Source organism: Scaptodrosophila lebanonensis, unplaced genomic scaffold (assembly GCF_003285725.1).
Source record: "Scaptodrosophila lebanonensis strain 11010-0011.00,11010-0021.00 unplaced genomic scaffold, SlebRS2 tig00000053-arrow-pilon, whole genome shotgun sequence".
NCBI classification, from domain to species: Eukaryota; Metazoa; Arthropoda; class Insecta; order Diptera; family Drosophilidae; genus Scaptodrosophila; species Scaptodrosophila lebanonensis.
Window position 1 is genome coordinate 3,606,721 of NW_022060548.1, and position 13,658 is coordinate 3,620,378.

General features: G+C 34.4%; 1 protein-coding gene across 1 annotated transcript in view; it reads right to left on the minus strand.

Moving 5' to 3' along the window:
• Positions 1-13,658, minus strand: part of LOC115624338 (IDLSRF-like peptide) — an 81,913-nt gene that overhangs the window by 11,241 nt on the left and 57,014 nt on the right. The window contains exon 3 of the mRNA XM_030518990.1: positions 5,013-5,141. Coding sequence (XP_030374850.1) covers positions 5,013-5,141 — 129 coding nt within the window. The remainder of the gene's footprint in view (positions 1-5,012; positions 5,142-13,658) is intronic.

Sequence of the window (13,658 nt, forward strand, 5' to 3'; positions counted from 1 at the left end):
GTTTGTGTTACATTTACTCCTTTTTCTTGGAATAAAAAATGCTAGTTGTTTTGTCAAAGGCAATTTGGTAAATTCTATTGTCCTCAAGTTGAAGGTACTTATTGTGCAGACTTTAAATGCAATTTGTTCTATCAATTTAAAGTAGTGCTCTGCTAGCTAACTACCAGTTGTGTGGGAACACTTTATATTACAAGTAATCCTAAGCCACATTGTTTCAGGCACGAAATTGAAGAAGCCTTCGGAATACACACCGCAGACTGCGCTCTGCCCATCTCTAATTTATAGCCGAAAGCGCACATAAGCTCTGCGTACTAATTATTAGTCATTAAGAAACATTTTGGCTGCCCCCGCAAGACACACTCCTATGCAATTAGCCCGCAAGAACAATGGCCGCGGGAACAACAACTACAGCCGTAGGAAACATAAACAACAAACTCGAAATGCGTTAAGCTGCGAGCCAACAGCAGCAACAGTAATGACAACAAGAACAAAAGCTTGGCATAAATTGTTGGCACTAAAAGCCAATAGAATTCGCCACTTTCGACTGTTGCCGTGGTGTAGCCCACATTTTGGGTAACTTGAGATGCACGGAGGATGTGGGAAGCTGGCGCATAATTTATCAAAGACATGAAACGCAATAACTAATGCCAACACCAAGCCGGCACTTCCTAAATGATTTCATTGTCGAAAAATAGTTATTTTCTCTTTCATTTTCTTTGCCAGCAAACGCAACGCCACACTCTGAATGTACAGTGGTGGCAAATGCATTGTGGTCACAGTTTTTATTTAAATAGAGTGTTGCCATTACTTTTAGGCTAGAGTGCGAAAATATTAAAAATCCCAAAGCCTGAATGTGGTAGTCAACAAAGTATAAGAAGAGCATAAAAGGAATGTTATAAATAAGCCGATAGCTGAAATTCTTTTTTTGTGCATATTTGCAGAATCTTGAAAATTTGTAAAATGGAAATTAAAAACGGATCCAAGATGCTAAAGTGTTTGATTTGACCTGACTTAATATGAATAGGCCCATTTACTATTTTAGTGGCTCACTAGTGTATCAGTCGCGACGGTTGTAGGCCCTAGATGCTGGGTCATCCGAAAATTTTAAGGCTCTGCTGTTTCGAACTTTTCTTTCAAAGTTTTCTCGGAAACCTTATGATTCTGGCTAAACTTGAATGGTAAACTGCAGCTGTAGGAGCTGAGCTTAAGAGACAGAAGAGTTTCGCCATCAATTGTTGGACTCTAGTTCTCAAGTCGGCGGGCGTTCTAATAAATGGAAAATAGTTAAGAGAATTACATAATTACAACAAGGAAAAACTTTTTTTATTTTGTGGATATTTTCTTTGTTTGATAACAGTTTCAACTCAAGCTTTTCAACATCTCCAAAAGCTGTAGTTTCTTAGTGAAAATATATTTATGGCCACCACTGTTTCTGACTGACACATACATATGAACTATAAGAATAACAATACGTATAGCATTGAACAAAGCAAAAATGTTGCGCCATTGTGCCGGCTGGCTGTCTTTGCCTGCTGGCCTAAGTCCTCTCGTCCGCTCCAGTCTCCCCATTGTGTACATGGACTTTTCTGGGTGGATTTGCAGTCAAGTGTATTGTGGCAATTAGCCAGCAACAATTTGCTGTTTGCTTAAAGTTTCGCTTTCCGTTTGTTTTGTTTGGCTTGGCCAAAAAATTAGAAGCACAATTTGTGGCTCTATTGTTTGCACACAGTCTGGATTTTAAATTTATCACAAGCGCCCAAGTTATACGCTTCGTTCCACGTGGCGTATGATGAATGGAATGAATGAAAGTTGAATTTTACGTGCACATAACTTGCTTAATTGCTGGTTGGTCTGCTGCTCTTTCAAGCCAGTCGGCCGCTTTATAAATTTCATTCACAATTTTGTTCTTCATTGACTTAAAAGCTATAGGTTTTCATTTTGCCGATTCTTTTTGATTTTACTGCAAATTCATAAATTTGTTGTGCGAAAATTTCATTGTCATGCGACTTGTTTTAATTGCACAGCAATTTATTTAATTACTTTACTGATTGCATGCAATTGTGGGACGCTACTGAAAGTGATAAATCAGAGACAGAGGCTTTGCCAATAAATTGAATGTGTGCGATTGCCGAATACTGAAAAAGTTGAAATAATTGAGTGTGGGAAGCTGGGAAAAGTTTCAAGAGTAGTATAGTTTATGGAAAATATTCAATTATTAACGCACGAGCTCAATTAAAACTATCAATGAAGTTGTGGAATAAAATATAACAATGATAAAAGGAAGAACAATTTGTTGAAAGAAAAAGTAGGCTTCTTTATACCATAAAGAGTTAATGTTGAATAGGGTATCAAAACAGACTAAATATGGCTAAGATAGTGAGTATGGCAGTGAATATATAATTCACGTATTTGCTTTAATATTACTAGCCCAAATAATTAAGGCTTTTATCAATATAATTGTATGGCCTATCATTAGTCAGGTAATTCCTTAGCTATGGCCTTAAAAGGCATGAATTATCCTTATATGATTGAAAGCAGAAAAAGCGCCGAGCGATTAAAATTTCATTCTATATGAGATACAGAATTAAAATAAATCGTGGTAGTATTAGAAATAGGTATTGCAATTGCATCGAATTACAATAAAACTAAACCGACTAAACATCGTATAGATTAGCATTGAAGCAACATAAAGATGTCTGTCGATTAGCTATAATCATTATGGCGTCAGATGGCGAAAGTATTGCCTAGAAAAGCCATTGAGTTATTAGTGTTCTTATATCAGACACCGATTGAAATCAAATTTAAAAAGTAATAACAATTTGTACTAATTATTAATTAACTCGCAAATTACTTACTAAGATAGAAGAAAGTATCTATAAATATTTTTTGTTAAGCACTTTCGTTTCAAAGGTAACTTTATGCAGAAATTCAATCAAGTTGAAAAGATAATTTTATATACAAACATATTTCTTGTAACCACACACTATAATGTTGAAAAAAAACCCCTTTTTTGGTTGTCAGTCCAGCAAACTTCTGCAATCTGTGCCAGCTGAGCAACAATGTCAAAACTTTGCCGCATAGTTTACACGGCTATTCCCTTTGAAAAACTTGACCGCTCAACAATATGACAAGATGGAGAAACTTTTTGATTTGCCACAACTTTGCTGCTGCAGTTTGGCTAATTTAATTGGGTTCAACTGAGCAGCAGCATGTCAAAACTTCTGTGTGGAAATCTTGGAAAGTGCAGCAACTGCAGAGCCACAGACTCGGGTCTGACACAAACTTGGCTATAACTCATTTCATATTTCAAATAACCTTGGCAGATGAGGCACACATGCTTACCAAAATTGAACATGAATTTGTAATTTCCGGCTACATGTGGCTATAATGGGAAATAACGTAATGCTAGCAACTTGACAGCAGGCAGACAGCATAATAACCAAGAAGATGAGCACCAGCTAGGATGTGTGTGTGTGTGTGAATTGAGCAAATATCAAAGATTGCGCTGTCATAAAAATAATCCAAATTGCCAAAGGTATATAATTTTTAAATGGAATTACTTATATTTGGTGAAGGCAAGCAAAAGTGAAGAGTATAGTTTTGCTTTAATTACATGTACTTTTTTGATTTGGTTTGAAACTACAAATTTGCAATTTAAAAAACACTTTTTTTTTCAGTTTAATTCTTTATTATAAGTGGCCAGCAGCACTTATAATACTTGTATATTTTTGAAAACACATATATACTATATAAGCAGTTGGTGCGTTAGTTCTGCATTCGGCATTACTTGAAACATTCCTATACCTCGTAACCACACAACAAACCCACTGTTTATAAATTACAACAATTTCAGAAAATATTTAGAATATATATTCGGTTCCGATTTAGATGATATTTTTCGCTCTCGATTTGATTTATTTATACCATTTATAAAAACCTTCTTTAGGTTTTTGCGAAATTTAAAACTCAAATTTAATTCAAGCACTGCATTCAATTGATAAGCATTTACAATTTTCGCGAAATTTGTTTAAAAAGTGCAATGGGAACAGGTCTGCATATTTAAGAAAAGTAAAAGTATTTGTTGTTGAGGCATAAGATTTCTATATTTCCGAAATAATGTTTGATCTTATGTTCACCTATTCTTAACTACAACTTGGCTATTGAAAAATAAACATGGCTTTTGATTTCTGATTTCAGAGTCTAGAATAGTGATGTCTTTTCATCAACATTGAATTTATAGTCGGCTTCGCTGAGAATTTGAAGCTTCTAAATCTGTAATGCTCATTTGGAAAAGCGTTTTGGCTGAAACTCTATTAAAAGACTACGAAATTTTCACCTCTATAGTAAACATGCCAAGGTTTCTGAGACTTTAAGAACTTTTAATGGCAGTTAGCTTTGAGTGCGTCTCTCGAACTAAAATTTAAGTTGATCTCAGTGCTCTCATTTCAACAAACTATCAGGTGATATTGTTGCGCAAATATATCAACAAACAACAGCATGAAGTTCTGCATTCATTATTGAACAATTGAAACTGAAAGCAAACGCCAGCTTCTTAATAAGTTTTGCCATTTTCTTAAACTGCCACCATATTAAGAAAATAAAAGTAATAAAATCAATTTGCTCATTTAAATTCTTGAAAGCTAAAATAACTTCCTGATTAAACATCCTCTCAAAGTAGCCATCTTCTTTAGAATAAACAAAGAATATCCTTTCATTCGTGCACACATTTGCACCATCTATCCGGTTTAAACTGCCTCTTGACTCTCAGAGCTGCTTCAGACAGTTCGGTGCGACCACAAGACCACAAACTGGTCTATTTTTTCAGACTGGTGTTATAAATTGTTTTGATTCTGATTTGAATGGGGCGTCCCGTTAAACATTGCCAATTATTTACGACTGGCAGTTTGCATTCAATTAGCAGCAACTTTTGGCCCATAGGCAGCCTAAGAAGCCGAGAAATTCACACAATCTGCATAAAATATCTCCGACAATTGAAAAACACTTAAACTTACCCGCTGTGCAGAGACGCATGTCCTCGTCGTAGCCGTCGGAGCAATCGGGCGCACCATCGCATAAATATTGTATGGAAATGCAATTACCATCGCCGGGGCATTTGAACGGTTCGTACGGATGGCAGGCATCTGGAAAATAGAGGAAAGCCAACATGAGCACCAAACTTGTTCAAAAGCTTAAAGAGCAAACAAGAATTCTTGTGTGGACGGAGATTAAATTGTGAGCCCCGAGTAAGACATAAAAATGCAAATATGTATGCGCTCGAAAATTGCAATGGTCGTAAAGTAAGGAAATTATTGTTTAAGGATGAGATGGGATTGTCTCTCAGTGTGTGTGGCGTCAAAATTTAATGGCTGCCCGGAAAATTGTAATATTGTACGCCCATTTGTATGCAATGTTTATTTATTTTCGCCCCCTGTAAGCGGATTTGTAGGCTATCGATTTTTATCCTACTTTTCAAACAGACAGAACATACCTTCTGTCCTCTCCTTTTTTTGTGGCTTTAATTTGTGAGCTCGGGGTAATGTATATTCGTGTGCGACATTTGTGTAACAAGCAGGGGGAGACATGTTTGCTTTTATTTCTGTGGGGATTTGTGTTGCATTGGGATTATGTTATGTGTCTACTTGTGGGCTGAGTTGCGCTTCGGTGCGCTCAATTGATATTTGCAATCGAGCGCAACAGTTACATCTATGTGGGGATTAAAGTGCTTTGCTCGTTAGTTTAACTGCAAGCCTTCATTTTAAAAATAAAAAAAAGGTGAAGTCTATTAGAACCATCCTATTTCTTATGCAAAAACTGCGTTTCATTAAACAGCTTACTGACTAGATGCTGATGGTTTCACAGTGTATCAAAATCGATATAAAATAATACGTGTTTCCTTCATATTTTTAATAGCTTTGTAAATTTTTGTGTGTTCCTGGGAGGACATAAGATAAGCTATATTATTGCCGCTTGGAGTAGAAAAGGTTTCTAAAGAGTTGTGGTGAATAACAATATATTGGACTGAAATATAAAACGCGCAGTAGTTGGCCCTATACGGGAATATAGCAAACGAAAAACAAAAAATATTTATATATAATTTTAAGATATGATTCTTCCAATCACTTCCATTCGTTGGTGATTAGAAATAACAAAAAGGAAGAACGTTCGTAACTTGTAAGTATGCAACACTTAAGGATTAAGCTATTAGGGCTGAATTTTATACACATTTGATATTGAAGAAAAATATTTCTCCCAAATTTGTATTTGAAAATAAGGTTTTTAAATATTATAAAATAGCGAACGTTAAAAAATGTATCTCCGTTTTTAAGCACAGCGTAAATATTTGTATTAATGCATCAAGTAATTACCTTAACTACTTGTATTTACCCTTCATAGAGATTGCATAAAAACTAACTATGATTGAGCAAAAAGTTAATTTATGTTAATAAAAACAAAAAATATAATTGTATTTTATTTACGGCAGCGGAAACAACATAACAATAAGCTCTAAATTGAATATGTAGCTTTAAACAAAAGCTCATTAATTCACTGAAAAGAAAGCAACCTCGTTATTGTTTGCTGGAAAATAAGTGCAAAAAACAAGAGAGTAAACAATATTGTCTACGCGTGCCTAACCGAAAATTATCATACAATTAACAAAATGATTTTATTTTCTTGCTTGTCGGACTTTTTATTTCCATCTCTCTTTTTTTTTTATACTAATTTTCGCCCTTCATAAAATTGTGTTTTATGTGAATTTGTTGGCGTTGCTGTGCCATTTTGCTGTGGCGTGTCTGTCAGTCTGTCAATCTGTCTGTCTAATGGCGGCCGTCTTGCCAAACAAAAGCATGATATTTAAAAACGAAATACAAAGAGGAGCAAAAACATGGAGCAAGTTAATTGAATTTATGCTTTGTTGCTGTTGTAATTGTTTTGCTTGTGGTGTTGTTGTTATTGTTGCTTCCCTATACATATATACTCCACACAAAAGCTTGTGCCATTATAAAATTTTATTTTAATTTTCGCATGTTATTTTTGCCCCAATGTCCACACAAACCAGCCGCCCACTCACAGTCGACGCCATTTTTGTGTTCCTTTTGTTCAGCGCTCTTGTGTGTGTGTGTGTGTGTGTGGAAGTGTTGCTCTTGTTTGTGGGTATGTGTGTGGGTGTGTGTGGGTGTTTGTGTTGTGATTGTGAAATTTGCGGCAGTTCTTTTTGTTATTTGGCTGCGTAAATTGGTTTTATTTTGCATGGCACGTCGGTCACGACCACAAACCAAATGCAAATACATGCAATACACAAAGAGAGCTCTACGGCTTTTAGAAACAATTTTCAACCATTTTCAACAATTTTGAACAATTTTCATTTTTAACGCCTTGTTCTGCACTTGTTCGCATTTGTATATGTGTCCGTGTATGTGGTTTCGTGTGTAGGCTGCAGGTTGTTTATGCGTGTGGGTGCGCATTTTCGTTTTCACTTATGCTTGGCTTCAATGTGCAGCCCAAAGGAGCCACTAATATGAGTTTCTATACACTGCGAGAAAGTCACATACAATTGTTCTTGCAGTAATTATAATTGATACTTTATTTTTCCTAATTATTTGTTTCCCTTAATCGCAAAAAATTTGCAATATTCAAGCAAAAAAATGACTGTTTAGAAATCAACATTTAAATTGTTCCGACAACCAGCAATCTATCTAAATATCAAATTAACTGCATGGGATAAATATTAGTCTTAACTCACGCATTAGAATATTAATTCAACCGTTTAAGAAGTTCAATGATAATTATTTTGTATAATTTTTCAAGGAATTTAAAACCAGTTATTAAATAAAACACTCTTCATTAAAAAAGAACAGAAAAGCTGAAAAATGTTGCTCGGGGTAGATATATATTTAAGGCTGATGTCAATACTAAACAAATATAGAAAACGCTTAATTCCTCCAAATGTCGTTTTAAATAACATTAAACAAATATAAATATTGAAGAAAATATTTCAAAAGTTTTTAGAATTATAATATTCATTAACTATTTCTGTTGCCAATAATATCAATGAATTATATGAAATTGTTTTCAAACTAGAAACGCAAATGTAAAAAATTTAATAACAAAAATTTAAAAAATTGTTTTATTTTCTTTTCCGATTACCTAGATTAATAATAAAGGGTACACGGTTTTTTAAATTATAGCAGAAATCAAAATATAGAATTAGGATAGGGCAGGGCCTTGAAAGTGTAAGATATTAAAAAATATTCTCTATTTCTTAGACATTATTTTAAATGTTTTAGTCTTAGGTTGAAAATAAATATTTTAAAACAAAAACCAGCTAAGTAAAATAGAAGAAATTTTCCATTCTTAAGAATCTATGAAGAATTAAATTTCGTATAATTTTAAACATTGAAGCTTTGTGGGAATAGATTATTAACAAAATGTAGAATAGATTATTTTCAGAATAGGCCCAAGCTTTGAATTTTAGTTTGGAACCATTTAAACTTTAAATTTTAAAGCTTAGAAGTTAAATGTGACTAAGTTTACTCTACCTCTTAGTTTAAGTATACAACTATTCTTTAGAGTGTATTTCGCCTTCTCTGCAGCTTGGCAGCTTGGATGCCTGCCTAACTTTTACTTTATGGTTATGTGAGGTTCTTTTGGTTTCTGGCGAAAGGCAAAAACGTCTTTCAGAATTATTAGGCCACATTATAAACAACTTGGTGTTAACTGCTATGAATTTTATGAGCCAGCCACGCAACTTTTATTTAATTTGCTTGTTTATGCACAAATAAAATTGAAAGAACCAAAACCTTTAAAGGCAGCCAAGATAAGCGAAGGCAGTACTGCTTTTTGTTGCAAGTTTTTCATTTGCCACTTGACATGTTTTCTATTAAAAACTTTTGTGTAGCTGCCTTTCCATCTCTATGCTTTATTTTTATATTTTTTGCAGTTTGCTGCAAGTTTGTCTGCCAAGGGCATAAATAAAACGCCAACGTGCTGAAAATTGCTTATGCAATTCAGATTTATGTAACTCAAGCTTTAGAATATCAACAAAGACAAATGAAAAAGAAATAAACAACAACGTCAATTTATATGGAAGGAAGAAATTTTTGAATGCTAAATAAAATGCATATTTAAACTAGGAAGAAAATAAGTCAAGAAAGTGGAAGAAATGTTTTTTGTTATTTTCTTAGTTCGCTAAATGGCTCGGAATGTTAAGTAAAAAGGAATGGTTGAAAAGGTGACAATGACTTAGCTGTAACATTATTTTTGTTTTCAGTTAAGCTAATGCTTTGATTTCGTAATGTTTTGTTTCTATAAAAGCGAAAGCGAAATAAAGCTTCTTCGTGTAAAACCAGTCTTACAATTCCTTTTAGCTTGTTCAAATAAATATATTTATAATCTAAAGTATTTGATGGCAAAAAGTCCTAAACTAATAATGAAAGATTAAGTCTTTTATGTCAAAAGATCTCTGGGATTCTTAGAGAATAGCTGATCTCTAAAAGAACTCTCTTAACAAAAACCTTATATAAATCTCTGCCCACATTGTCAAATTAACAAAACCTTTAACAAAGATTTTATTCAATTTCAAATGCGTATACTTTATTCCTCTACCTCTTCAAAAGGAACTCATTCAAAAACAACCATTAATTTCATGCTCAAAGCTTTTCATTTCCTTCCGCGCACACACACACACACACACACACACACATCTTCATTTATTATTAAAAGCTGCCGTGTTCGGTGCCCTTTCGATGTACAACAGAGAAACAACGCATTACAAATAATAAAGAACATGTTTACAAAATCAAGTGGTAATCAATAGCTATATAAAATCAACTGCATATAAAAAAAGGGTTCATGAAAATAAGCAGCCCCAACAACAACAAAAAATCAAAAAAAAAAAAACGACAAAAAACTGAGTAAAATAAAATAGAAACTGTCCAAGCCATGCAAACGCAAATGCTTTCAGAGGGGCAAACAAAACCGAAAGTTGCTCCCCTTTTTGTCAGATATTGACATCAAGACGACTTTAAGTGGCGGCGAAAAGTGAAAGCATAAAACTCTTTATTCCCTTCGTCGTCTAACCCTTTAACCGCTTATTGTACCAACGACTTTTTGACCTTTCAACAAGCTCGTTAGCAGCGCACATTTTGGCAGCTCACCATTCATTTTCTCCTCAAACTCGTATGTACTTATTTTTCTTCGTTCTGCACAACAAAGAAAATCAGTTTCGTATGTGTGCGAGTATGTGTGTGCTTTGTTTGCTTTTCATATGCCAACGTAAAAGTGTTTTTGGCCATTACTGTGCATATCAACCGACGGCAAATGTCTATATATAGTATGTATGTTTGTATATCTACTTATGAATATACTTTTATATGTGTGTGTGTGAGTGCACGCGTCAGCCGTTTTGCGCCTGTTAGCCGTGAAAAAATGATTGGAGCTTCCCCTACGCTAGGCACAGTGGTGGACATTTGGAAATACATATACGCTGTAATCTGCCCAAGCTCGAATACGATTTAATGTGTCATTGCCTTAAAAAAATCAATTTTGTTCCCTTATAGATGCAACGAGCTGCAGGGCTAGCTTTTGAATTTTGGCTTTTAAATATGTGCGAGCTTAGTAATATTTTTGAATACTCTTAACAGTATATTCTCTATGTTTTCACCGTTATTTTTAGGACCGTACACTTGCTAATTAAAGACAGTGCTGCAACATTGCCTTTACACGTGAAACGAACTCCCTAGAATTTAACGCACAGCACCCATAGCTACTCTGAACAGCGTTGAGTATTAACGCTTCACCATGTCATAGCCCTCTCATGAATCGCAGGGCATAGAGATATTGAAGACAGCGAAAATTTGAAAGTTTAATAAAGACGTACGGGAACCACTGATCTGATCTGCTAAAGCCAAGCCAGCTGCACTTCCTACATTATAAAATAAAATAAAATTGGTGCTCTCTGCCGAATACACAGAACGAATAAAAGACCGGAAAGCTTTTCCAAACGTACAATTGATGAAATGACTGAAGAATCTTCAGTGAAAATAGAATCTATCTATTTTGCCACTCCTACCTTTATTTAAATTTAAATGTTTATTCAAATTTATAATTATGTATTTAAAACTATACCAGAAATTGCATAAAATTTTCATAATATCTATATTATATCAATGCCCTGTTTTTCTAAAGCCCTTGCGTTGCCAAATTATCCAAATTAAACGCTTTTTAAATGTTATGTTTTTGCAAACATACATATTTACTTTTCCAACATCAGTCACATGTTATTTAAATTAAAATCGTTTATACAATTTAGAAAAAAGCTTTACAAGTCTTTACAAGTCTTCTGCTGTGTCTAATCAAATGGATAATTGAATCATTTGCAACCGTTTAGGGCACAAATAAAAAACTAATTAATTTTGTTCAACTTTAAAGTAAGTTCTTGCTCACTGTGCCTTTGGCTGCTTTTCAATTAGCATGACGCACAGTCCACATAAATTTCAATTGTTGTGACGGACAATGAGAGCAAGAAAAAAAACCGTAAAGAAAATGTATAGCTTGCGGCTTACTTACAAATTGCTTTCCACGAAACCTGCCCGCTTCTGTGCATTACACTGACTGGACAGGAAAATTAAGTAGTCTGGCATGTGTTAAAATCGGTGAATAAACGCTACCCCACATATAGTAAGTACATATGTACATATGGATGTGTATGTGTGTGTGTGATATTTAGTTGAAGTTCAATCGATGTTCTTGTCTACTGAATGCCTGCCATTGAGTCCATCATGGATGTATGTGTTTTCCATTATTGAATTACTGGCCTACGACCGGACACATTGACATTTAAAGGCACGTGTTCAAGTGGGGCTTGACAGGTGTTATGTTGAACGAACAATGAACTGCGTAAATGTCAATATATATTTAATGCATTTTGAGCGTGTGTGAAGAGCAATGAAAGTACCCTTTAATTGAATCACTTTGTTTGATACGCAGAGCATTTAAATAGTTACGTGTTAAGGGTTCTAATGGAATCAAAGTGTAAAAGTATGTAAAAGCTAAAAAAAAGTCGCGTGTGGTCAGAAATTCCAGCAATTTCTGAAGAGGGAAGCTTTTAGAAAGTTTTTTCTAAAGAGTTCAATTGAGAGCTATTGGAAATGCATTTTATAAATTAAGTATAAAGCCTGAAAAGAACTGTGCAATGCATAATCAGTTGTACATCTATTAATAATAAGAAAAAGATAATTTCTCGAACTGACTCTGAAGCAACTACAAGACCAACTGCAACTCAATAAACTTTATTTCTTGGCATGCATTTCTTAGTTTTGTAATAATAATTAAATATTAAAGAAAAACTATTTTTTTATTTAAATCAATCACAGAAGGTTATCGAAAATTAGGCCATATATTTTTATTTGTCATTATTTTTTCATGTGTTCTGCAAAATATTGATTTAAAGGGCAACCAAAACATAAACTAAACTTAATTTGTTGTTATTAAGGTTGCCCGAGTCCAGGACAAATATTATTTGGTTTCAACATAAATTCAGGAGTTGAGCGCTTAATTATGCTAAGCTTAGATGATAATAGTGAAAAGAAAACATAAATCAAGATAAATCGGGTCGGCTTATAACCAGAATGTCAGGTCCGTAGGTTGATAAAGTTTCAGCTTTTTGTTGTCGAGCCAGTTTATGCCATTTGGGTCTTCCGCAAACCTTTTAAGCGTTCTTCTACAAAACCTCCGTATGTTTCATGGACCATTGGTAATAAGTATATTGGGAGCGCCAGTAATATGCTGAATTACCTCTATATTGAAATGACAGAGTGGTATGCTACATGGACTTTAAGACTTTAAGCCTTGTAAAGCAATAATTTATTTCCTACACTTGTGTGCACACGTATAAATATCAAAGGGTGTTCTTTCTACTAATCAACCACACTGTCATCACTCCTATTTGTCTTTCTTATCATCTAAATCAGGGCTCTGCTGATTTCTTTCTCTTCAAAGAGGGCACTCGACTATTTTTTAATTGCTTGCATTTCCGTTTGCTTAGTGCCGCATTCAAATGTTGCTTAGGTTCCGGTTGTTAATCTGAATATATCATCGTTGGCGTCGTGCCAGAAGGCTCACTTTTCATTTGCACAAAGTAAACACTTCGCATATAGATATGTGTGTGTTCGCCTAACCACAATACTGACGTCGTTCGTCGGAGCTCATATTAACTTTGAAAAAGTCTGCCTTTCATGCTTGTCAGACGGTTGCGTGCCGTGTGTTGCACACATAATGAATGTTGCATAAATGTCATAAATATAAAAGCAACACGCAAAAGCACACACACACACACACACACACACACTTGCACACCCAAGTCAAACACCAGCACACACCTGAGCGCCAAGTCTGTCTCTGTGGCAGACTTTGTCAACTACAGGAAAAAATAATAAGCCACCACTGTGGTTCATATTGTTGTTGCTACTTACTATGGCTGTTCTTGTGCGTTAAATTAAGCGCAATGGCGCCAAATAAATTATTAATAAAATATGTAATATAGGAGGCTTTAAAAATTAAATGCAATGCATGGTCAAATGAATTTCCTAAATAGCTTTATTTAAATAATTATAGATTATAAATAAATACTATTAATTGAAGGTATGCTAAAAACATTTTAA